The following is a 25,126-nucleotide window of genomic DNA, read 5'->3' as shown; positions in this document are numbered from 1 at the left end:
ATAACTGTACTAGGTACATGATCTTTTTGTTTTGTGTCTTAATATTCCTTCGTTATGTTGACTTGAAGACTGGTTGGGTCACCACTAAATATCATCCTTGTAACATTGTTAGCGCAAAGACTTCTGCTCCTCTTTGGAGAATCGAGCCTACTAAGTGTAGAGCTGTGAACCACTGTGACTAAAAATATGATGATAAAATTAAATTTTACAACTCATACACATACTTCCTAATAGGGCAACATTAAAGCAGTTTTTCTTAAAATAAAGATATAAAATTGTGCTTCCAGATAGGAGTCAGCAAGTTGTCAATCACATCTCCATTATATTCTCAGTCTTGTTTGAATGTTGTTCTTCCTTCTTTCAGAGTTATTGTCAAAGTTTTACCCAATGACCATACTCTGGGACTCTAAATATGTAGTTTTTGCAGTCAGTGTTCATCTTAGGGAAAGAGAGGACATCAGGCTGAGTCTGAAAGGCACAGGGTGAGTTGCCCCTGCTGTCCTTTCCTCAGCTTAAAAGCTCCCACTTCTAACCATAGTCCTGATTTGGAAGTATTAAGTCGGATACTTAATGTAACACTTCAACAAATGCTCAGTTGGAGCTGCCCGCCACAAGCCCCAGCATGATAGAAGGAAAAACTGCCTTATTCTTGGTGTCTCTCTGTCTTCTTTGTGTCTTCTGTTTTGTGGTTATTTTTGTTCTTGTTGATTTTTTTGTCTTTTTCTTCTCTACTTTGGAACCAAGGTAACATGGGGTGAAGGGTGATGAATCTCTTTGTCTTGCCCTATAAGCCTGGCTCATCCTAGCCCATTTTATTTTCCTTTACAATTGAATTGAGGCTAAGCAAGTGACTGGATGTTTTGGAAGGATTCTTTCTACCCATTATTTACTTTCAACACGAATAAGCATTTTACACTTCAGTCTCTATCTCCCAGGTGTAGCTAATGCCAGCAATGTTGGTTTCTTTACTTCCTGAGCCTGCAACTTAGAATGTAAAGGAACTCATTTTTTTCTTCAACATGTTGACACTAATTTCCATAATACAGTGAATTCTAAATGTATAATATTTCTGTTTCTAACACTGTGTTGGGACGGCATAACATAAGAAATATAAGCTACAACTTTAATTCCAAGGGCCTTAAAATGCAGTTGAGGAGATAAGATCCACTCATTACAGTAATACTAACAATTTAACTTCCTGTTTGAGACCCATGATCCAGAGCTCTCTGTAATCTGTAGAAGTAAGAAACCGGTTGAAATAGTTATCCTTCTAATGAACTGCAGTAATTGATGACACAGCTAACATGTCAGGATGTGTCCCCAGTTCATTTTGCCTGATTAGTCACTAATCATTAGAGTTAATGGTGTTTGTTTTGGAGCTTCTGATAATATATCATTCCATGTGCCAGAAAAAGTAAGTGTGGGCAAAGAAGAAACAAACGTATGAGCAAAAGTGTATTTTTTAAAGCACAGCTCCGTCTATGAACTGGAAAGGTCCTTGGGCTGGGATGTACAATTGCGTGAGGATTTTGGACTTATGAGGTTGCTCACTAATAATAATATTTGTATGGCCCTGTGTTTTTTTTTTGAAGAACACCAGTTATGTGAGAAATGGTAAAATCAGGAAAGTGACTTGTCTAAAGTCACACCAGCAACAGTTGCCAAATCTTGGCTTTAAGTGAATTCTTTGACACGTCAAAATAATTTTTTCAAAGTCATAGTTATTATCAAAAGAGCAAACCAGTCAATACTATTTTAAAATAAACCTTTAGGAAAGAAGAGGGTGAAATTAAAATAGATACAATCTGAGGCTTCTAAATCTTGGAGTTTCGTAGTAGATTTATACTTGAGCAAAGTTTAAAAGTCAAATATTCCATTTCATTCAGTTCAGTAAATACTTATTAAGCAAATACTATATTCTTAGGGGCATACAGCACAAATTATGTTGGGGTAGATATTACATAGGATAATAATTAAAAGACCCACAAGACAGAGAGTACACACAATTTTGATTGTAATTGTTATGAAAGGCCTAGGATTATAGTTCTTAAACAGGAAGATGCGTTTTGCTGGAGGCTGGACAAAGCACATCATAGTTGATGGAACTGAATAAGCCAAGGCATGAGGGTGGGAAGACTAATGACAGTTTTGATGAGTAGGGTTGTGTTCTTGATGCCTGTTCTATAGGTCCACTGTGGGAAATTGGTGGGACGTACAGTGATAAAGATAAACTGAAGAAGACACTGGGAGGCCATGATTTTGCACTAGAGAAAATAATTTTCTTTTTTCTTTTTCTTTTTTTTTTTTGCAACGGAGTCTCACTCCGTTGCCGAGGCTGGAGTGCAGTGGTGCCATCTTGGCTCACTGCAAGCTCTCCCTCCCGGGTTCACGCCTTTCTCCTGCCTCAGCCTCCTGAGTAGCTGGGACTACAGGCACCCATCACCATGACCGGCTAATTTTGTTTTTGTATTTTCAGTAGAGATGAGGTTTCACCATATTAGCCAGGATGGTCTCGATCTCCTGACCTCGTGATCTGCCCGCCTTGGCCTCCTAAAGTGCTGGGATTACAGGCATGAGCCATTGTGCCTGGCTGAGAAAATAATTTTCATACACAAAATAGTTCTATTTGATTCATATTTGGAGTTAAAATACTACAAGATTTTTATTTTTTTAATTGAAGATACTTTCTGTTATTTACAGAGAAGGATTGTTAAGGAGAGAAACACACTCATTTACTGTATAGTAACTGTTCTGCTTATGGCCTTTGCATCTTTTAATGTTTATGACTCTCTAACAAAATGTTTTTAAAAACATTTCATTAGGAATGTTCCAAAAGAGCAAATAATGGGAAATTTACTCTTCGAGACTTGCTTGTGGTTCCTATGCAACGTGTTTTAAAGTACCACCTTCTCCTCCAGGTATGTAACTTAAAACAGTTTGTTTATTGTCCATTTGTTCACTCAACAAGATACTAACGAAGCATCAACTACATTGCAGATATTCCATGTTTTGGGCCCAATCCCCTTAACATTTTGAATTATTATTATAGTTAAGTGGGAAATAACAGAACAGCTGGACATTTTTTCTTCCTTTTAGCAAAGATGATTCAGTAGCTGCCATAAATCATATTTTGTGTCCTTAAAACAGGACTGGCTAGAAACTAATTAAAAACAAGTCAAAACAAATAAAAATATTTTTTCAACCAAGTCTTCTATAGCTATCAGTATTCATTTATGAGCATGTCAATATTGCAGTGCACTTGAATTTTGGCAGATTAATCATACTAGACCTTTTGCCTTATAACAGCTAAAGAGAATTGTGTCACATTCCATATTGCTTTCTACTATACTAAATTATAATAAGACTACATTTATTTTGAAGTGATTCTTGTTATAACCCACAAAGCTATGGTTTCCATGGTTAGTCTTCTAATGAGGGTAGAGAGTCTTATAAATTTAATTTGATAGCTATACCAGGAGACTCATTAGTTCTGCTCCAAAGAAATGTCTTACTGCATTAGTCTGTCAACTCTGCTGATGCTTGTGAAATGTCATTTTAAAAAGATCTACTACCTGTATGTGAAATACAATTTTGTGTCGGCTGTGCTTTGTATATCTTGTATATTAAATTTCTTGAACTGTAGCTGCAAAATTATTAGTCATCTCTATTTTTGTTCTACTGAGAAATCAGAAAAATTCAAACCCTGATTATTCCTTAAAAATGCATTAAAACATTTATGAGACCTAAACTCAAGGCAACTTAATCAAATTGGATTTTATGAAAAAATAATAAGGACGACTCAGGCAATCAGTTTCCAAGGCATCCTGGAACTAAAAATGTATCCAAAATAAGATAATAATTTATTTTGTAACTTTGGTGTAGTCAAGTATCGATTGAAGATTTTAGAAGGTACAGCTTTTAAAAAATACCTATTTTGGTCCTTATAGGTTTTTACCCAGACTTATGAAAGTATAAAATACAACCATACTTTTTTGAAATTCAGTAAACTTTTCCCCCTAATTTCCCTTGGGTTGTTTTATATTTACAATTTTCAGAGTATATTTAGTTTCATGATGACTTTTTAAAATAGGAAAAGTTTTATTTTGGATACTACACATAGATAAAAATTCTAGAAATGTTTTTCCCTCTCAGAATTCTATGGAGTAAAATTTATTTGTTGTCTAGAAATTTGTTGAACAAATGTGGTTATCAATTTGGACTTTTTTACTTATTACTGTACTTTAGTGGGGAAATCACTTGAAATGCTTGATGATTTGAAATCACAGATTCACAAGGGCAGAATATTTTATAGTGGGTGATTGGGAACTTTAATAACAATTTTTATTTAATGAAGTAAAAGTAACTTTTAAGGAATAAAAGAATATAATTTTGATGGATTTATTATACTTAATAGACTCGTCTTTAGGTCCTGTTTATAGCAGAAACACTGGTAGTATTGGATTCATTAAAGATTTTTGTGTGGCTTCTCTGTGCCAAACATAGTATTAGGCACTCATGATATACGACAGACAAAGCTCATCATTTAGAAAGGAAAAATGAAGTATAAACTGCCAAGTATAACACAATGTAGTAGGTACATACAAGGTACAGAACCAGCATGCATAAAGGCCTAAATAATTATGTATAAGGAAGCTGGGAACTGAGTAGAGGCCTCTGCCATAGAAGACACCCCAGAGGAGTAACTCTTGAGTTGGGCTTTAAAGGAAGAGTAAGGGGTCAATAAGTAGATCAGAGGGGAAGAAATTTGTAAGCAGAAAAAATAATATTTCTAATGGGATTAGATATTAGAACATATTTTAAAATTGCAGTTAATTTAGTATGAATAGAATATAAGTTGTTTGGGTGGAAGTGGAAAGAGAAATTGAGAGAAGTTTGCAGAATTCAGATCATGAGGTGTCTAGGAGGTATGGGTGACAACCTGAAGCTTTCGTGGGGCATCACAGAAGTCTGAGTAGGGTTAGAGACAGGATCTGATTCATATTATGGAAACCTACCCCTGATGACAATAGAGTGACTGGACTGTAGTGAGAAGAGACTGCAAGTTGAAAGGCCAATCGGAAGCTCATTATGATTACCTGGTTTTGTTGTTTGTTTGTTTGTTTGTTTTAAGAGACAGGGTCTTTCTCTGTTGCCCAGGCTGGAGTGCAGTGGTGTAGTCATGGCTCACTGCAGTTGGGCTCAAGCTGTCTTCCTGCCTTAGCCTCCCAAGTAGCTGAGACTACAGGCTCATGCCACCTTGCCCAGCTAATTTTTAATTTTTTTTTTTGTAGAGATGGGGTCTTGTCATGTTGCCCAGGCTGGTCTCAAATTCCTGGACTCAAGTGATCCTCCAATCTCAGGCTGGAAATGTGCTGGGATTACAGGTGTGAGCCACCATGCTTGGCAAATAATTATCTGTTTGAAAAATGGCGAGGATCAGAACCTAATTAGTGGCAGTGAGGATGGTTCCAAGGGGGCAGGATCAAAGTTAACATCAATAGGACATAGTGAGGGAGAGAGAACAGGGAGAAGTCTGGGACCTTTTAGGTTTTGGCTTAAGTGATTACATTGATGGAAGTGCCATCATTCAATAAAACAGAAACAGGATCTAAGAATAGGATTCTGGGTGAAGATGGATTAAGTTTGGGGAATGTTGGATTTGAGGAGCCTTCGAAATAATGAGGTAGAACCATTTAGTTGGACGGATGAGTCCAAGACTGTGTGAATTTTGGGTTGAGCACGTACATTTGACAGTGATTGGCCCATGAGGTGATAGTTGACATTATGACAGTGGTTGTGATAGAATTTGTAGAGTATGTAAAATAAGGTAAAATAAAGAGGACTAGGGTGAAAACTTAAGGAACAATAACTTTCTAAGAAGCAAATGAAGAAACTATGAAAGACTGAGGAGTAGGCAGAAATTTAGGATGGACAGATAAGCAATTGTAACAGCAATAACAGCAACAAATAGAACATCTCGATGTCCCTGAAATGAAAGGAGGGATGCAGTCAAAAGAATCAAAAGCTATAGAGAAGCCAAGAATAATAATGAGTAAAAAGTATGATTTTAATCATTATGGAATCTTTCATAACAATAGGGATCAATGTCAGTGTAATGGTGGTGGATAGAATTCAGATTCATCTTTGAAAAGAAAATGTCTCATGATTTTTTGGTGTCTAGTTGGTCTTGCAGTTTGAAATTTTTTATGGAAATGGAGCCCAGACATATTAGATTTATCGCACTATAGAGAGAAAACCAATAATAATGGTTTATTTGTAAAAATGTTTTCTTTAGTATGTCTTTGTTTTAATTTGAGAAAGTAGTACTAAACCATATCTTCCAAATAGGAACTGGTCAAACATACCACTGATCTGACTGAGAAGGCAAATCTGAAACTGGCTCTTGATGCCATGAAGGTAGGGCAGATTCATCAGTAACTTGTTTATATTTTTTATTCTTGCCTAAAGACAATGGAATTCAAATTGCTAATATATATGGTAATATATATGTATAAAATAATATATATAAATAATATTATGACATCCTAATGTATAATACACATTTGCTTTTAGTGGGGACAGCTGGATTTTTTTTTTTTTTTTACTGGAATAGGTATCCTTGCATGGATTTAATTGTTAGACAACACATAAAACTAGAAGTATATTAAAATCACTTAGATACAAGTATAGTAACTTTCATAACCATGAGGAATTATTTAATATCATGGTATTTTTCCCATTCTTTTCATGGTGACTAATAGAAAACGTTGGCTTGTGTAAGTCGTAGGCCAGCTGGTGGCTTCAGAGCCCCATGTGACTATTTTCTTCATATGAGGATATCTGCTAGGTTTATCCTTGTGGATGCTATGACTTAATACAAGTGCATTTCAGTTTGTTCAGTTTTCAGGTAAATATGAAAATTAAGAACTATGAATAGATAAAGACAGACATTTTGAACATACTGGGGAATATATAAAACCTCAGTTTCCACATTATGTTGAATAAAAATGACTTTGAAATGAGATATTTGCCAGTAACTTAAAGCGTAGGGAAATATTTGTTCTTAAAAACAAAATGGCAAGGTGACCCTGCTCAGAGCAGTGCATAATTACTGAGCTGTGTCCTTGTACCAATTCGTGTTAGCTTTGCTGTTTAGCTGATTGTCTATCACTAACAGGAAACACCACACAATTATTTATTATTATTAAAAAGTCAAACCAAGTTCCAGTTTTTAAAGAAGTCATTTATGAATCTATCCTATGAAAAATCAGACTTCTATTTAGAACAAAGTTAGGAACTGCTTTTTGCAGAGTTCTGTCCCTACTGTTGCAGATGAATTTAAGAGGGTAGAGAAAAAAGAAAAAGAGCTCAGAAAACAGGAAAATCTGGAGCGCATGTAACAAAAATAGCTAGTTACAGTATGGAAAGATTAGCTAATGTTTCCTCAAATATGAGAAAAGACATTTTAAAATAGGTGAAGGCACATGGAGAGACACGGCCAGCATTTTTTGTTCACTTTAATTCATGAATTAAATTTAGTTCCAGCATGTTGTGCTATTTAGTTCCTCACCTCTCCTTTACTTCTCCTGAATCCATATACGGGTTAACTCTTTAAAATTGAACTGGTTTCCTTGACTGAATGCTCTCAGGAACTAAGAAGATTTTAACTGGTTGCAAAAATAAAACAGTCTTGCTAGATTCATTATCTAAATTTTGGTTACTTTTCTCCCTGCTAATTGTTCATGATTGCCCTTTCTAACCTGTGTAAAAATATCATGCTCTCAAGGTCAGTAATTAACGTGCTTGGAATTTCTATTCTTCCGACCTAGTTTCCTTTTTGTTGCTCTATTGTGGTATATTTTGTTTTGTCTTTTAAGGCAACAACATCCTGACTCTTCTCAGTGGTGTGGCAAATGACAGCTCTTCAGTCTTCCCAGCTGTACTTCAGACATTTTAAAATTGCCTCTGTGATGCAGCTTTGATTGACTGGGCATTCATTTTATTGTCTTTGAAAAGTTGCAGTGGTTACTTTTACCACTAATGGAATTAATGATGTGTTTTCTTTCAAAGCAGTTTGCATCTCTAATCTTAGTGTGCCTTCTTTTTCTACCCCTTTCTTTATTGTCTAGGACTTGGCACAATATGTGAATGAAGTGAAAAGAGATAATGAGACCCTTCGTGAAATTAAACAGTTTCAGCTATCTATAGAGAATTTGGTATGTAATTATCTTTCCATCTCGCTTCCCCTCACCCCCACATCAACGACATTCTAGGATTTGTTGTTGAAGAAAACATAGTTTTTACCTTCAAGTTTTTACTGTTGGATGTTGTTGCCAATCCCTTTGTTTGGCAGTGTTCATGTGGGTGTCTGAGGGCACCTGCGACCTGTTCGTGTCTAGGGACTGTGTGATGGCTTGCCCCTTTTACCTTAGTCACACTCTGCCTCTTCTCCCAGCAGTCTGAATCTAAACATAGGAGTCCACTTTTTTTTTTTTTCTTTTCTTTCCCTCGTCCCCATACATACTCACGGCTGATTCCTATTATTCATTTTATATATATTTGCTGTGTGACTATTATGACCTAGACACTTTGCTTGGGTCTGGGACTGTAACTGTGAACAAGAAAAGATTGAGGAGACAGTTTAAAATAAAAAAAAAAAGAGTTAAAAATGCCATACTGAGATTAGTGCTGTGAACTGGCTGCTATAACTGAAGATTATAAGGGGAGTCCTAGTTTAGATAAGTTGGTTGGAAAAAGTCCTTTTAAGTCATTTGAACTGAGACCTAGAAGATAAGAAGCAGCCAGCCACTCGAAGATCTAGGGGGAAGTGACCCAGGCAGAAGTCGTAGCAGGTGAAATGCTCAGAGTTGGGGAAAAAAACAGGTGTATTCAAGAAGCTGAAAGGTAAGAGTGGCGGGAAATGGAGAGTGAAGGGAAGGATGGTGGGCTCTGAGCCATGAGGGATGGGCAGGGCAATTGTGTAACACAGCCTTGTAGGCCAAGATGCTGAATCGGGATTTTACTGTGACTGCAGTGGGAAGCTATTAAAAGGTTTCTATCATGGAGTATTACAACAGACTGATTGACATTTCAAGACGACCCTGTAAGCAGGCAGCCCAGCCAGCAAGCTGTTGAAGCTGTTTCAAGAGAGGATACAGCCTTGGATTAATCTGTGGGCAGTGCAAATAGAGATGAGTGAATTTAGGATACATTTTTGGTAGAGCAATTTCATCGCTGTTTTCTCTGAAACATTGTAAACCTGTCTCTTTCTTTTCACACATGCAGCCACATACCCATTTCAGGACACCATCATCTGCCAGTTTTCCAGTCACAATAGCCTCTCATCATCTCTTCACATAGTTGCAGTTCCAAAATGTGGATTTCTCAATTTACTTTCTTTCTCAAATTTGTCAAGATTTTTTTGTTATTGTCTTCAAGATTCAGTCAGTATTCCTTGTCTTGATATTTAGGGTCCTCAGTGATCTGGACTTAAGCTATTTTCCTGAACTCCTCCAGCTAATAACTGTCCCTACGCTTTACATTGTGGATATTTTGCTATATTACAAGATCTCCAATTTGACATACATTTCTACAGTTCTGCCTTCAATTGTAATCTCAGAGCCTAGTATGTTTTTTCCTATTATTCCCTATCAAATTTATTCAAGGTGCATCTAAAATAAATCCCTTTTCTTAATCTATTATTTTTCCTCTTTAGAATTCCATAGCATATTTCTTGGACAGCTGTGTAGCCTTTAAAAATTGTGGTAAAATATATATAGCATTGGCTGGGTGTGGTGGCTCACACATGTAATCCCAGCACTTTGGGAGGCCGAGGCGGGTGGATCACCTGAGGTCAGAAGTTTAAAACCAGCCTGACCAACATGGTGAAACCCCGTGTCTACTAAAACTACAAAAATTAGCCAGACATGCGTGTGCCTATAGTCCCAGCTACTGGGGTGGCTGAGACAAGAGAATTGCTTGAACCCAGGAGGCAGAGGTTGTAGTGAACTGAGATCGTACCACTGCACTCCAGCCTGGGCAACAGAGCGAGACTCCCACTCAATCTCAAAAAAATAAAACGTATATATATGTGTGTGTGTGTGCGTGTGTATGTATATATATGCATACACATACACATTAATGCTATAAATATATATATAGCATTAATTTGCCATTCTAATTATTTTAAAAATTTATAGTTCGGTAGCATTAAGTGCATTCATGATGTTGTGTGACCATCTCTGAAACTTCATCTTGCAAAACTGAAACTCTGTACTTATTAAACATGAACTTCCCGTTCTTCTCTTTCCCTGGCCCCTGGAAACTACCAATCTACTTTCTGTCTCTATAAGCTTAACTACTATGGGCACCTTATACAAGTGAAATAATACAATATTTGCCGTTTCATAACTGGCTTGTTTTACTTAGCATAATGTCTTCAAAGTTCATCCTTGTTGTAGCCATGTGTCAAAATTTTATTTTTTTGATTTCCATTTGTTTAAGGCTGAGTAATATCTAATTTTATATAAATACCTCACTTTTTTCATTGATGAACATTTGGGTTGCTTCCTTCTTTCAGCTATTGTGAATAGTACTATTATATTATTATTGTCACAGATGTACCAATATCTATTCAAGTGCCTGCTTTCACTTTTAGTTATGTACTCAGAAGTAGAATTTCTGGGTTGTATGATCATTATGTTAATTTCTTGAAGAATCGCTATACCATTTTCCACAGCAGCTGCACCACTTAACATTCCTACTACCAATGCACAAAGGTGTCAGTTTTTCCACATCCTCACCAACACTTACTATTCGGTTTGTTTGGATAACAGCCATCTTAATGGTTTTAAAGTAATGTCTCATCGTGGGTTTGATTTGCATTTTCTTAATGATTAATGATGTTGAATATTGTCTTTGTGTGTTTCTTGGCCATTTGTATATCCTCTTTGGAAAAATGCCTATTCAAGTGCTTTGCCCATTTTTGAATCAAGTTGTTTTTTGTCATTGTGTTGTAGAAGCTCTTTTTTTGTATCCTGAATATCAATCCCTTATAAGACACATGGTTTGCAAATATTTTCTTGTGTCTGTTGGCTTTTCACTCTGTTGATATTGTCTATGATGCACAAAAGTTTTTAATTTTGACAAAGTCTCATTTATCAATCTCAAAGAAATCATTGCTGAATCCATTGTCCTAAGGTTTTTCCCTGTTTTCTTCTAAAAGTTTTTATAGTTTTAACTGTTATGTTTGGGTATTTGAAACATTTTTAGTTATTTTTTATTTACGGTGTAGGTAATGAAGGGTCTACCTTTAGTCTTTTACATGTAGATATCCAGTTTAACAGCACCATTTGTTGAAAAGTCTATTCTTTCCCCATTTAATGGTCTTAACCTTGCTGAAAATCATTTGACCATATATGTGAGGGCTTATTTCTGGGTTCTCTACTATTCTGTTGGTCTATATATCTCTTTGTATGCCAGTACCACATGATTTTGATTATTGTGGCTTTGCAATAAGTTTTGGAAAGAAGTCAGTAAATATGAGACCTCCAGCTTTGTTCCTTTTCAAGATTGTTTTGACTACTCAGAATCCCTTGAGATTCCATAAGAATTTTAGAATGGAGTTTTCTATTTGTGCAGAAAACATCACTGGGATTTTGATAAGAAACATTTATTTTTATATTTATAGTGTTAATCACACATCTCTGCCCTTTATTAAAATGGAATTCCTGGATGTTAGTGATTTTCAGTCAGTTCTTTTTTCCCCTAGCATATACAGGAAGTGCTCATAAACGCTTAAAAATAATTAGTTATCAGCCTCTGGGAAAAATAGCTCATTATTTTAAATCATTAAGTCAGAGCTTTTCATCCTTGAGGTCCTAGCTCAAGAAAGCCAGTCTGGACTTTATAGACCAAATTAGCACCTGCCCCCACCAGCCAACCCCTTTCTGTACTCCTTCATGGCAGTTGTGCATTTGTAATTTCTTGCTTCTGTGAATATATGTCCCTGCACTGGGCAATGTGCTTCACGAGGGCAGTGTCTGTATCATTTTGCCATACAACTGTTACGGTGGTTGGCACACAGTAGATGCTAAAAACATATTAGTTGCCCAACTGTCTTGTAATTTGGACCCTTCCAGTTGAGTCTTTCTTTTCATAGCTAATTTCCCCTTTAAGAATATATAATAATTAAAATCAACTGATGTCCTTGACATACCCCCTGGCATTACAGAGGACAGACTTATTTATCATGTAGATCTGAGCTTTTTAGAATAAATATGCTTTAAAAGTGTAAAAAATGATAAAATTTTATTGTAATAAGGTAGTTGTCTTGAGTAAGTATCTCTACTAGCATTTGTTTTTATTTTAATGTGATTATGAAAAACTCTGACATGTACATTTTATATTTTAGAACCAACCAGTTTTGCTTTTTGGACGGCCTCAGGGAGATGGTGAAATTCGAATAACCACTCTAGACAAGCATACAAAACAAGAAAGGTAAGAAACGAAGAATTCTATTTTGAAAATAAGTAATTAGTGTCAGAAAACTGAGAAAACCTAACAGACAGTTCTTCCAGTGTGAAGTAGGGGAAAAAAGGAAGAAGTACAAGGAGACAGACCAACCCATGATTTCTAAATTTTTAAAATTTAGTTTATCTTAGGCATTCCCACCTGGGTTCTGGTATCTATTAATTTGTCTTAAGTTATTAAGAAGGAAGTAACAAGTATAGATGATCAGCTGGGATACATTAAAATGAGAAGAGCGATAAAGTAAGAACAGGTAACTACCGTAAAAACATCATTGAATTTTTGGAATATATTTTTAAATAACTGAAAATAATAGAAAAATGCCCTAAGAAAGAAGACCAAGTGAGAATCATGTAGTAATATTTTCTTGAGGGAAATTTGCAGATGCAGTTCTCGAAGATTAGTAAGCTTGGCCCAGAGTCCTTAATTATGTATACATGTGATCGTCAAACAGGTTTTTGTGGTTGACAGTGATCATTTCCTGGAATCTTTGGAGAAGCAAAAGCCAGCAGGGGGCAGCATCAGCTCTTGCTTCCACCTCGATAACCCTGGCTCCACAGGTCCTTTAAAATACTCTCTGGTTTAATAGACATTAAAAGTGATGCAAGTGTTACAGCCCTGTGAATATGTCATTATCATTGTGTATAAAAAAAAAGTGTGTTAATCTCTGAGAGTTTATAAAAATACACAAGTATTGGTACTGGGTGATGCGGTTTTAAGGTTTATTTTCTCCCCCAAGTTATGTTGTTCTTAATAAGAAAAAAGTATTAACATGGGAATTTCACTGTAACTTCTGCAGTTTACACTTGGCTCATATACCATTCAATTTGTGTTTTTAGGTGGTCAGTTAAATCATGAGGAACAACATAGAGGGTAAAAGCACAGTTTCCAAAATTAGACCTGTTTGTGAATCCCGTTACATGTCTCACTAGCCATGTGACCTTGAGCAAATTATCTAACTTCTCTAAGCCTCCGTTTCCTCCTCAGTAAAATGAAGATGGTAAACGGTACCTACCCAGCATGTGGTCTTGGGGATTTAAATTGAGTCATGTTTGTAAAAGGGATGAACAACACTTCTCAAGGCATTCTGGCTGATTCCTAGTAACTTCAGTAGAAGCTGCTACTGATGTCATTAATATTATTCTATACGTTTTTAGCTTTTAAATTAAAAAAGAAGGTAATTGCTCAGGAGCAAACTTTATGGCTTATCTCATTTGGCCCTTTCAACAACTCTGCAGTGTGTATTTTACTCTTATTATGATTTTTGCCCATTTTTAAAATGAGGAAACCAAGGCACAAAGGCACACTGAGGCCATTTACAAGGTAAAAGGAAGTTCCAAGATACACACAGTTCTTATAACCATAAATCCCCCATTGTTTTCAATGTGTAATACTACCTGTTGTCTTTAATGCAAAGAAAAAAAACATTTGGTTGCTTTAATTTTATTTTACTAAAAAAAATTAATACATATGCTTCTAAACCATTTAAAATCAATCAATTAATCAGTCTCTCTTTCACAGGCATATCTTCTTATTTGATTTGGCAGTGATCGTATGTAAGAGAAAAGGTGATAACTATGAAATGAAGGAAATAATAGATCTTCAGCAGTACAAGATAGCCAATAATCCTACAACCGATAAAGAAAATAAAAAGGTGACTTTTTGGAAACTAATAAGTGTAATTTACTTATAATCTTGAATATTAAGGAAAGGTATGATAATACATTAATGTGAGATGTGGCTTATCAATCCAGATGTTTTTGTTTCTAGAGATTGATTAGGTACATACCTTTGTGAGAAATAACTGGATAATGCCAGATCTGATCATTTCTAATGCCCTAATGATCCAGATAGTAAAATGCATTTGGCACAGAAATTGTTATAGATATGAAGTTGACTACAGTAAGCTTGATTGTTCAGTTTGTACATTGATAATATTGTGAGGGGTTTTTGGATAGTTATGGTGATATTCTTGTGAATTTAGAAACATAATGTTGTTAATGACACATATTAATCTAAAGAATATTAATTTTAACAGTGGTCTTATGGCTTCTACCTCATCCATACCCAAGGACAAAATGGGTTAGAATTTTATTGCAAAACAAAAGATTTAAAGAAGAAATGGCTGGAACAGTTTGAAATGGCTTTGTGAGTATTTCTATTTTTAAAAGTGCTTTTATTTTTACTACTTAAATCACTTATGAATAATGAACAACCAATAAGTGTACTCTAATGCTTGTAGCATGTGTAATGTGTACAGAGACAAGGGAAATGTTTTGCTGTGTTCAGGAGTGCTACTAGGCTGCTGGCTGCTTGATAACTTTGGTCTCCTGGGAGAGGAGTTTTGTTGAATTCCTTCAAAAAGAAGAAAGAGGGAGCTCTAATCTTCTGTTTGACTTTCTTATAGGACTGTTTTAGTTCTTTAGCTGTCAGCAGCCCAAGAAAATATTAATTATTCTAATGATAAACTTTTTATGTAATAACTATATTTTTTAAATTATATACCTTTAAATAGAAATACCTGCATGTGTACTTACACAAACAGATATGTAAATGTATATATCTTATTTTTAATAGAAAGATTGAATTATTCTCTGTTTTCACTCACTTATCATTTGAATCTTGGCTAAAATGCTTCATGTATTTAAGGAATGCTTTACGGGCTTGATTTCTTTAAGTGGTTTTTAGTTCTATTGAGGAGGAAGCTCAACAAAGAGGTGGAAAATAAATCAACTCTGTTTCAAAAGGAATGGCATACAGAGATGTAATAACCAGAACATGTCATTATAGGTGTTTCTTTTTAGTTTTGATGTTTAAGGATTGAAAGGTGCACAATAACCCTTTTCATGGAAATATATAGGATGCCCTGAAATAAAACTGTTAGCAAAATGTGAAATTAAGGAAAACTACATTTGGAATTTGTTTCATTTGGGTTCTAAGATTATTTACCATTTGTTGACAAATTCTATCAGTTTTTTTCTTTAAGAAATGCTCATGTTATTGTAAACTAGAGGTAGGAATAGGATGTTTTATTGTGGTTCTGAAATTAGGAAAATAAAGATTCTCAAGGTTATTTTATGTAACATTTTGAGATGCAGGGTTCTATAGCCAAAATATTTAAGCTTATAGTCATTTCTGCATTCATCTATTATCCCTGCCATGAACTGGCTGCACGATGAAAGCTAAGTTATTTAACCTCTCACAGCCTCAGTTTCCTCATCTGTAAACTAGGGATGATATTTACTTCAAATTCTAGGTAATATGTATCAGCAGAGTGCTAGCCAAATAGTACAATAGCAGCCATGTGATATTGAACAATAGGTGATATCTATTGTTATTGCTATTATTATTAATAATAATTGCATTTGGGATTCTAGCATACTTATGAGTACTTATAAAACTACGTAACATCTTTCAGTATACTAATTTTTCTTTTTAGGAAGTCACTTGGAGTTGAACAATTTGAATTGGAGTGGGAGGATGCTGGGGTTAGTGGTAATATACAAAGATAGAGCTGATCTCGAGCCTTTACTCTTATATGCTAGGCTATCATTTTTTTGATGGGTTTTGTTTGCCTTTATAATCTTCAGGTGAGTGAAGGACTGTCTACAGAGGAGAAAAATTGAATTTCATGTCCCAGAGCAGACAGATTCCTTGGACTGTATGATAGACGTATCAGTCACTATTTTGTTCAGTTGCCATAAAACAAACAGTTAATTTCTAGATATGAGAGACTTGATGGCCAGCCGTAGTGGTTCATGCCTGTAATCCCAGCACTTTGGGAGGCTGAAGTGAGCGATTCCCCTGAGGTCAGGAGTTCGAGGTCAGCCTGGCCCACATGGTGAAACCCCATCTCTACTGAAAGTACAAAAATTAGCCAGGTGTAGTGGCGCATGCCTGTCATCCCAGCTACTTGCGAGGCTGAGGCAGGAGAATCGTTTGAATCAGGGAGGCAGAGGTTGCAGTGAGCTGAGATTGTGCCACTGCACTCCAGCCTGGGTAACAGACTGAGAGTCTGTCTTGGAAAAAAAAAAAAAAGACAGAGAGAGAAATTTGACACCTCAGCAATATAATAACACACCAGTAGAAGTAGTTTTTGTTATTTTAGAGTTCTATTGAATGTCCATGCAGATAGTGAGAGGGTAGAAGTATCTTTTTGGAGAATTGCTCAGAGTTGAAGTTGAGGGCTTCTATAAATAAGGGTTATATTATATATGGTAAAATAAAATCTGAGCAGGCATCAGAATATTCCATTGTTTTATTTCCTTCTTTTTTGAAGTTCATCATGTAGGAAAGCCCTGATAATGTCTGCTTCCAGCTTTATAAGACAGATTTTGCCTGTCTGATGCTCATAAAAATAGAATAACGTAGGTAAATCCTGAAGTTTGATTTTGCCTATGGTTCAAATTTTGCTGCTTATCCATTATTTTATCCATGTATTAAATCTGTATCCATTATTAAATCCTTTTTGATAAGTCACGGAGAATAGAAGAAAATAACTCCTGCAGCATCAATGACAATGCATGAAGAACAGCAAACCTGGTGTATCTCCACAGGATGGCTTCTTCCCAGTGTCTTTAGCATCAACATGAGTCCCTTGAGTTCCCCCTAGAGCACTCTGGACTATTGCTTTAAGGAATTCTGAAAAGGAAAGGGAGGCATTGGTGAGAGGGTGGAGGGAAATCAAGGGAGCTGATATTTTTAAGAGTGTTGAAATGCTTGCCATTTCTATTTACAGAAGATGGCAATTCTGTTCATAGGATGATTGGATCATTTTTATTTAAAATTATTGCAAATCACTGTTAAGGCACTTAAAATACTACGTTAAGCCTCTAAATTAAGGCTCTTAATTTAGAACATTAAATAAGGCCGTGGAAAAGCATGAACACTAATAAACAATAAGTATCTGGTGAACCCAAATATTCTCCCCAGAGGTGACCTAAATCTCAGCCTTTGTCTCTCCCAAGCACGTCCTCATACTTGTTCAGCAGTCATGTTCTCTGACCTTCTTTGACCATAACCACTTCCAGCATTTAAAATACGCAGTGAACCACATTAGAACCTGGCAAACCTCCGTAGGAAAGGCTGAACAAAGAGAAAAGTAGCAGTGACCCACTTGGATAGGGCAGGAGGATTTTTTTCCCTTTATTTTTTTATTTTTGTGGTAAGTGGTAGCAGGACTGATACGTTCTTGAGGTTGTTGAAAAATTACTGAACAAAATATACCAAATAGAGTGCAAGGGCTGTAGTTCTGGGGGCCATAATCTAAATAAGGTATTTAAATCTTTAAGAGGCTGATCAATATGCTTTGCTTACTTTTATTTATTCCAAAAGAGTTTTCTTTTTTTTTTGGTCACTAACTGTCTCTCACAATTCCATTTAGTCATCTGTGAAACAGAATGGCAAATAGTTTTATTGGGTTAAGCTGGTTTTCATAATGGTGCTGGAAAATATGGATATAACTGCCTATAGCAATGTTCAAAATTGTTTTAAGAAGCTATGGATATGTTTTCTCCAAATCCAATATAACCATTGTGCTTTTATGAATTTTTCTGTGAGATTTAAATTAATAAACCTTGTCATACCCATTTTGTAGCTCAGGAAACTAGCAGTCACAGGAGCCTTTGAGCAAATGCGTACAAGTTTGATGGTGTGAAGATCTCAGTTCATAGGAGTTTCTTTATCCATAACGATGCTAAAATAAGCAACTGGACTCAGATCTTGGCATCTAAAACTGGAGTCTGGGTATTTTGTATTTTTTGTTTTTGTTTTCTCACTGTGAATAGGATCTAGCGATCAGACAGTTTTCTTAAATGTCCCAGGAGTAAGTTAAACCTGAGTAAAAAATAAAGAAGTATGATTATATTTAAGTTGGTGCATAAGTAATTGGGCCTTTGCCATTACTTTTAATGGCAAAAAAAGGGTTTTTTTACAAAAGAAAAATTAGCAAAAGGATAGGTAAAGTAAGAGGCATACCATAAGCATCACATATGGTAGTCACGGGTAGATTCAGAATTAGCCTTTGTAGTGCTTTTTTGAAGGGAAATGAAAGGTGCTCTTGCCTAGAATTTCTTCTAACCGACCTTGGCCCAGTTCTTGAAATTCTAACAGTTCTCATTTACCCCCTTGAATGAAGAAAGACCCTTTGAGATGCATATGCCGTCACTACTGCGAGTATCTAAGATGTCTTGACTGTGAAATAAGTGCCTGGCACAGTTCTACATGAATTAGCTAAGAGAAAATAGCATAGAGGTCAGGCATTGTCTACTGAAATACTAGCCCAGGATGTTTATCTTTTAAACACAAGGACTAATGGTAGTGGAAAGAAGAGAATGAGAATTGGGGGATGGAGATTCTAGAGCTCCAGAGGGACTCTGGGACCAGGAATCACTATCCTATTGGTCATCCGGAGGGGCAGCCCCTGCCTGAGCTTTGCATTTCCCAGAATGAGCCCTGAGAGGAGCTTCCCTGTTGGGATGGAGCAGGGAGCGAGAATGTAGCCGTTAAGCTCCACAAATCACATTTAATCTGAGGCACAGTGTTTCTTTCTAATTTATTCCCCGTCTACTTCCAGAAGGAATTTGAAGTCACTCACAATAAAAAGCACACATGCTGCAGAATTAAAAAGAATAATTTAAATAATCAGAGGTCAAATAGAACAGTGTTTCCAAGTATTATCTTCAAACTCAGGCTCCACTAGACAAGAATATTTTCTTTTAGTTTAGTTTCTGTAGTTTATATGATAAAAACAAAAAGCATGTTTCTCACATTTCAAACCTAGAGTTATATTTCATCAAACATAATTTGTTTTAATCTAAAGATATTGCTCAGATACTTTGAATACCAGAGAGAGAATTACCAGAGGAAATTTTATTCATTCTGCAAATATTTATCGTGTACTTGCCTTGATGCCAGACACTGTTGGAAGCCCTGGGCTTATAACAATGAGGGAGCTGTTGCAATTGAATTTAAGTATTATTATTTCTAAATATAATAATATTCTGTTAGTATATAATGGATTAAGTTTCAGGACTGAACTCTTGATATTTCTATTCAAATCATCTCCTCCTTTAAACCTCCATTTACTTAAGGATCAACATATGGAGTCACAAGAATTGTGCTTGATACAGCTCCCTCTCGCCTCTTGTAATCAATCTCTCACTAATCTCTGCACATCACCTCTGAACACCTGCCTGAACTCTCTCTTGCCACCCCTGGGTTACATCTTCTGCATGTCTCTTTAGCTTCTGCATTCCCTACTTCTTCCCCACTAGTCCTTCTTCACAAGCATCAGAGTCATCCGATGCTAAGACTACCCCACTTAGAAAGCTCTATTGGATATTTATTGTACTTGCTATAACATCAGAGTTTTCGCTAGGATGGAAGAAGGCCCTGACTGGTTTTATCCCACCCATCTTTCCAGCCCCATTTTCCATCAGTTTTTCCTGTGCTTGTTTCTTTTTTTTTCTAGTTAGATTGTGTGTTTCAGTTCTTAGAGAGTGCCCAGGCCTCAGATATTCACACATAAGCTTTCCCTGCCAGACCTCATCTTTCCCCCTGTTGTTTGAATACGTGATTCTATATCCTGCAGGTCTTGGCTGTAAATGTTACTTTGTGAGGGAGATCCCTCCTGACCCCTACCCTAAGTGAGTAATACCACCTTTTCTGTATTCTCTCACAATTGTATTTATATTGCCAGACAGAAATTATCCAAGCATCCTGTTTACTGCCTTCTCTTAATCCAACAATCCCTCTTCCTGTTAGAATCTGTTACTTGTCGACTCAGTTTTACTTCTCTTTTCTCCTAAAGAATAAGGATTCTGTTTTGTTTATTAGAAGAGAAGTTAAGTTGAACCACATGGTTAGAGATGTGGGAAAGGGGAAAAGAAAGCCTCATGGATCAGGGAATGGAAAGAAAGTATTGTGTTTGTTTGGTGTGAGTGAGGCTCTGGGATAGCTATGGCGTCTCAGGGATTTGAGAAGGGGAAAAGGCCTTTTGAGATGCAGGTGTTTGGAATCTCAATTTAGCTTCCCTTTATGTTCTTTGAAATGCTAAGTAAAGAATGAAATTATTTTTTGTTTATTTTGATGTACCTTTAGCGGCCCAAGGCTGAGCTGCCTGGGTCCATGGAATATAGGATTGCCATTAGATCTATTTGCCTATTTAATGTCTGTTTCTTGCATGAGGGCAGGGATCTTGTCCCTGTTGTTCACATGCATGATCTGTCCTAGCATAGTATCATATTTTTGTTGTAAATTTGAAATTTTACTCTGTAAGTTTTCTGACAACGAAGAAAAGGGAAAAAAAAGACTTGATGAGTTGTGGCATTCTTATTTTCTGACAAAATATTACAGCAGCCCTTTGCGGGAGAAACTTTTTCCCATATGGTAAGAAGGCTATATAGTGTGGATCCTTAGGTAGGATTGAAAAGCCTATTCTCTACCAGCAGCATTAGATTTGTTGAAATTCTTGAAGTTGATGCCATAGGTCAGTATTTCTCTTTTAGGTAAGCCTTCAACTATGTAATTGCAGTTTTGCTAAGGCATTTTTATAGACATCTAACCTGATGCTAGCCCTTCCAGATGTTTCTTTCTAGTAGTCTGGCTTGCTTGGATAAAATTTTTGGAACCAAACAGGATGGACTGTTATCATTTTATCTAGCCTGTCATTTAAGTAGCACTGATCTCATTCATTTATATACTGAAAACTGTAGAAAAATATGCAACTCATATGGCGGTATGTGGGGCCTCCTTGCTCCTTGGGGATGTAGACAGAGGTTAGCCCAGATTCCAGTTTTAGGGTCTGAGGTGCTCAAGGCTCACATGCATTCTCACAATTCTCTCTCTCTCCATGTTCTTGATTCATTGTGGCTTTTTTGGTTTGTGTGTGTGTGTGTGTGTGTGTGTGTTTTAATTTTCCCACCTGTCAGACCTAGGAGAAAGGATCTACGCCTTTTCCATTTTCCACCTGAAATCCATTCACGGTCTATTTTTTGTCATGCCAACAGGCGTCACAGTGGGGCTTATGTCATGCACCTGTTCCCTCTGCTGTTTCACTGGTCTTTGACACCCTCAGCAGCACCTGGAGCATGACCCTCCCCACCCAGCACTGCTCCCTGCAGAGGACCAGCACCCCTTGCCTCACCACCCCTTTAGGGAGTGGCTAGTCAGGCCAGAGTGCCTCCCACACCTGTCCTGGGATTTAGAGGTGCCTCCCACACCTGTCCTGGGATTTAGAGGATAAAGCCATGTCATGTTACCCATCAATTCAAAATTAAGCTCTCCAGTGAGTGTTTCAGAAAAATTGGTCTTTGTTGTTAATTTTTGAAAGACCCATGTTTCTATTATTAAAGGTTTGGCAACAAATTTGACATTCAAATGTGAAAATTTAAAAGATTCACTTTGTTAATATTTTTGCCCAGATGGAGATGCCTACAGTATCTGCATGAAGCTGTCGGAGTTCTAAAGCAGGCCTAAGAAACAACAACTACTACCACTATGAGTACTGCTAGGCCTGTCTTCCCTACCTATCCCCTTTTCTCTCTCCTCTTTTTCATCTTCTTCATCAGAAGGTTTGTTTGGATCTTCTCAAATGTATAAATAAGTTTCTGTTGAGACAACAAATTTCTTCTCTTAGAACAAGGGCCAGCAACATTTTGTTGTAGGGGGCCAGAGAGTAAATGGTTTAGGCTTTGTGAGCCATATGGTCTCTGTCAGAGCTACTCAATTCTGTCATAGTTAACTACAAATGCGGCCATAGATTCACATAAATGAATGAGTGTGGTGTGTTCCAGTAAAACACTTGGTGGTTGTATTTGGCCCGTGGGCTGTAGTTAGTGACCCCTGTCTTACAGCACAATAAGATGACTTAGGCCTAGAGAATTAGTCAATATATGTTACCACAAAATGATCTCAGCTATAATGAAACCATGATGTGGCCTTTTGTAGAATTGTGATTTTTTTTTTCTTTTGTTTTTAGTATCAGTGATTCCTGTTTAGGCTCTCATGATGATTTAGCTCCAAAATGTTTTTTACTTCACTAAAAAAAGTCAATAATAAACCTGGATGAATTATCTATATTTGTCATTATTATTATACTATCTAATTGAATATTAAAAATGTCTGCTCACAGAACAGACTGTATCTATTCAATTTCCAGTTTCATTAAGTTTTATTACATGGTTTATTGAAAAGGACAGGTCCCACAGAGTCCAGGCCAGTAGCAGCTATGTGGTAACTTTTTCTCTACTCAGTAGTCAGCCACATCAACAAGAAGCATGTGTTTTTTGTTTGTTTGTTTGTTTGTTTTTTTTGAGACGGAGTCTCGCTCTGTTGCCTAGCCTAGAGTGCAGTGATGAGATCTCAGCTCACTGCAACCTCCACCTCCTGGGTTCAAGCGATTCTCCTGCCTCAGCCTCCTAAGTAGCTATGCTTATAGTCACATGCCACCACACCTAGCTAATTTTTGTGTTTTTAGTAGACAGGGTTTCGCCATGTTGGCCAGGCTGGTCTTGAACTCCTGACCTAAGGTGAGCCACCCGCCATGGCCTCCCAAAGTGCTGGGATTTCAGGCGTGAGCCACCATGCCCAGCCAAGAAGCATTTTTGAATCGCTGATGCTCTTTGTGTTCTTGATGCATTTTCTTCCCAGCAGCAATACCATTTGTGCCTGTTATTTATTCTGAAATTTCCTCCCTGGAGAGCATACTAAGGAAAACCAGAAGGGGCAGAGGAAGCCTGTGGTGTCAAAAGTTGGCCAGAGGGGGAGCCTTCCTGGATGAGCTGGATGTGGGGATGACATTTTGTCACCTGCTTTGGCATTTTCTTAGTGTCCAAAGCCCGACAGTGTCTGTTTGGAAACTGGAGGCCTTACTGGCATAATGGCCAAAATATCAGTCTATAAACTGTCTCTGTATTTGTCTGCCCTTTTGGATTGTTTTTGTTTTTTTTTTTCTTGAGAAATTATTTTCTCTAAAAACCTCACCTTCTTCCTCCTTAAAATGCTTGCATGACCAGTTTTTAATGCGAAGAATTTGTTTATGGGTGCGGAATCCATGCCGGCACCATCCGTTGCCTCTGGGCTGTGCTGAGTCTCATGGTGCTGGCCTATTCACATTAATCTCCCAAGTTGAAGCCAGCTCAACCCTCCCTGAATCTAATGTATTGTCTATAACCTTTCAAAATTGGCAGTTAAGTCAGGATAGGGGACTATACTGGCAGCAATAAAAGGAAGTAGGACACGGGACAGTGCTCTGAAAAATCAGAGCTGTCATGAAATGGAGTCTTTCAGTAGCCTGTTTGATCCAGAAACATGCAAAAATATTTCATGCATGACAAAGCATTAGTAAATATTAAATAGTATTCTTGTTTTGTTATTGCCTAGTGAGGATCAAGCTCTCTCCTTTTTCTCTGGTTATGTTTAATACGTATTTGACACTTTTTGGCATTCTTGAACATGCTTATGAGGAAGGAGAAGTCACAGGCAGGTGAAGAGCAAAGGACAGATATTGAAATTTCCATCAGCAAATAAGCATTACCCTGGTTACAACTAAATGCAAACAAAATTAGTAAGCTGAATTAGTGTTTGTTTCCCTGAGGCTTTATAACAGAGCCTTTCATCTGTTATTTTTTTTCCTTCTTTTTAAATGAACAATAATAGTACAGCCAGAGAGTTTAACCTGGCAGTGGTGGTCACTGTGCTACTATCTCCAGCTTGTTTAGGTAGTGTAGACATTTACTCAAAGAGTAAGATTGTTTTGGAGTTGTTTGTTGTACTAAGTCAACTTGGTATATGGTTTCCTCCAAGTATATGACAAAATCTCCACTACAGTGAATTCTATGATAATAACCAAGCTTTAACCTGTAAGTCTAAACCTAACAGTTAGTGTGACATATACTGTTTTTATGCTGTTTCTTGATAAGAAATGATTAGATCATAAGAATTGCTACTTTGGGCTATACAACACAAAATAAACTGTGATTGGAAACTGGCAATCCTTGCAATGGAAACAATGAGAGAAACTTAGTTTTTCCTCTTCATGGGGGAGTAGGCAATAGCAAGCTAGTTGGGGAGATGGAAAGGAAGTCATATTTGAAACAATTTTTCAATAAGACTATGTATTGTGCATTTCACAATATACGCCCAGGAAGTGTTTTACGCACTAGGGATATAATGATAGACAAGTTTCACTTCTCTTGTGAAGTTTGCATTGTAGAACTACTTATATTTTCTTTTTTTTTTCTTTTTTAAATTATACTTTAAGTTCTAGGGTGCATGTGCACAACGTGAAGGTTTGTTATATATGTATACGTGTGCCATGTTGGTTTGCTGCACCCATTAATTCGTCCTTTACGTTAGCTATTTCTCCTAAAGTTATCCCTCCCCCTCTCCCTCACCCTGCCACAGGCCCCAGTGTGTGATGTTCCCTGCCCTTTGTCCAAGTGTTCTCATTGTTCAGCTCTCACTTATGAGTGAGAACGTGTGGTGTTTGGTTTCCTGTCCTTGTGATAGTTTGCTAAGAATGATGGTTTCCAGCTTCCTCCATATCTGAACTCATCCTTTTTTATAGCTGCATAGTAGTCCATGGTATATATGTGCC

At 36.8% G+C, this 25,126-nt stretch overlaps 1 protein-coding gene across 3 annotated transcripts in view; it reads left to right on the top strand.

The window, feature by feature from the left end:
* The window catches only part of VAV3 (vav 3 guanine nucleotide exchange factor), a 424,388-nt gene that overhangs the window by 208,260 nt on the left and 191,002 nt on the right, over positions 1-25,126 (top strand). For all 3 annotated transcript variants that reach the window (XM_011935219.1, XM_011935218.1, XM_011935220.1), the window contains 6 exons: positions 2,823-2,918; positions 6,349-6,417; positions 8,130-8,216; positions 12,413-12,498; positions 14,050-14,182; positions 14,567-14,676. In XM_011935219.1, coding sequence (XP_011790609.1) covers positions 2,823-2,918; positions 6,349-6,417; positions 8,130-8,216; positions 12,413-12,498; positions 14,050-14,182; positions 14,567-14,676 — 581 coding nt within the window. The remainder of the gene's footprint in view (positions 1-2,822; positions 2,919-6,348; positions 6,418-8,129; positions 8,217-12,412; positions 12,499-14,049; positions 14,183-14,566; positions 14,677-25,126) is intronic.

Source organism: Colobus angolensis, unplaced genomic scaffold (genome assembly GCF_000951035.1).
Source record: "Colobus angolensis palliatus isolate OR3802 unplaced genomic scaffold, Cang.pa_1.0 Scaffold141, whole genome shotgun sequence".
NCBI lineage: Eukaryota > Metazoa > Chordata > Mammalia > Primates > Cercopithecidae > Colobus > Colobus angolensis.
The sequence above is the reverse complement of the archived record's forward strand: the minus strand, read 5'-3'. Positions and strand labels throughout refer to the sequence as shown.